At 41.5% G+C, this 1,678-nt stretch overlaps 1 protein-coding gene across 1 annotated transcript; it reads right to left on the bottom strand.

Moving 5' to 3' along the window:
- Positions 1 to 441: 441 nt before the first annotated feature.
- On the bottom strand, positions 442 to 1,290 carry LOC110698169. Its single transcript, XM_021875576.1, has one exon. It carries the CDS (start codon positions 1,288 to 1,290, stop codon positions 442 to 444), a length of 849 nt encoding a protein of 282 aa, XP_021731268.1.
- Positions 1,291 to 1,678: the final 388 nt, after the last annotated feature.

Below are 1,678 nucleotides of genomic sequence, written 5' to 3'. Positions count from 1 at the left end.
GCTATCGGAGATAGCATAAATTATGCCCGCTTCACGCAATTTCAAGATTTTCTTCTTGACAACCTCTTGGAGTTTGGGGTTCAACCTCCTTTGAGGTTCAATCGAGGTGGATTGATCATCCTCAAGATGAATACGATGCATGCATAAAGAGGGGCTAATACCCTCATCAATGCTATACCCTATCACATTTCTATATTTTCTCAACACAACAAGCAATTTTTCCAAATCAAGACCATCAAGGGTAGCATTGACAATAATAGGGTATTCCCCTTCATTTCCAAGATAAACATATTTCAAAAAGGGGGGAAGGGGCTTGAGTTCTACCTTGGGAGGAGGCTTGGAACTCTCCTCCATTTTCTTCTCCTTTAGTTCAAGCTCTTCTTTATCTTCTTGTTGTTCATGGTCTTCTTCCATTTGAGTTTCTTCCATGGACATGACAAACTATTTTGCTTCTTGAGAATGATACTCTTCCTTGCATGTAAGAGCTTCAACCATTGGATCTTGAGGCTTCATCATAACCCTTCCCAAGCGATCTAACTCCTCATTCACAACATCAACCCTATAGAACTTTTCAACCATGGGGGCCTTGAGTAACTTAAAGAACTCAAAAACAATCTTTTCATCGGCAAACTCACATGTAATGGTGTTGTTCTTGCAATTGATCACCACCCCCAAAGTCTTAAGAGCTTCACGACCCAAAATCAAAGGAGTATCAACATCTTCTTCCATATCCATCACTACAAAATCACAAGGCACATAAATATTCCCAACTTGAATAGAAACATCTTCAAGCTCACCACAAGGTAACTTCACCGAACGGTCGGCCAATTGGATAGTCTTCCTTGTAGGGATCATTTCAATGTTAAGCTTTTGAGCAATAGATAGAGGAATCAAACTAACACTTGCTTCAAGATTGACTAAGGCGCCCCTAGCTTCCATGTTCCCAATATTTACCGACAAAGTGAAACTTCCCGGATCTTTTTGCTTCCTGGGTATCTTATGTTGGACAAGTGCACTCACTTGATGGGGAAGAGTGATGAGCTCATCATTGAGCTTCCTCTTGTTGGTGAGAATATCCTTGAGGAACTTGGAGTATGAAGGCATTTGTGTGACAACTTCGATGAAAGGGAGGTTGATGTGGAAATTCTTCATCACACTAAGGAACTTTGCAAACTTGTCATTCAACTTCCTCTCCGCAAGTCGACCGGGAAATGGAACCGGCCCATCAAGATTCCTAGCCTCACTAGGAGTTGAAGTTGTATTCTCAACTTTAAGCTTCTTCTTCTCCATACTTCATTCTTTCTCAACAACCTTCACTTCCTCAACTTCCTTGTCTTCACCCATACCCTCTTCTCCTTCCTTCTTTTCCTCACTAACCCCCTCCTTAGGACCCTCAAAGGATGTGCCCGATCTTAATGTGATTGCCTTGCAAGAGTCGGGTTTTATGATGTTGGAAGGGTTAGTTTGTGATTGTCTGGGTAGAGTAAAAGGTGAGTTGAAAGGGACTCTCTCGACCAATTGAGCTAGTTGTGAAGAAACCATCTTGTTATGAGACTTGACCTCTTGCATTTGTTGATTCATGGCTTGAAGTTGTTGAAGAATTTGGGTTTTTGTAGAATCGGGTTAAGATGCTTGCTCTTGGCTCATTTGAGACGCTTGATTTTGATTGTTGTATTGG

The sequence above is a fragment of the Chenopodium quinoa genome, unplaced genomic scaffold, assembly GCF_001683475.1.
Source record: "Chenopodium quinoa cultivar QQ74 unplaced genomic scaffold, ASM168347v1, whole genome shotgun sequence".
Classification (NCBI taxonomy): Eukaryota; Viridiplantae; Streptophyta; class Magnoliopsida; order Caryophyllales; family Amaranthaceae; genus Chenopodium; species Chenopodium quinoa.
The sequence above is the reverse complement of the archived record's forward strand: the minus strand, read 5'-3'. Positions and strand labels throughout refer to the sequence as shown.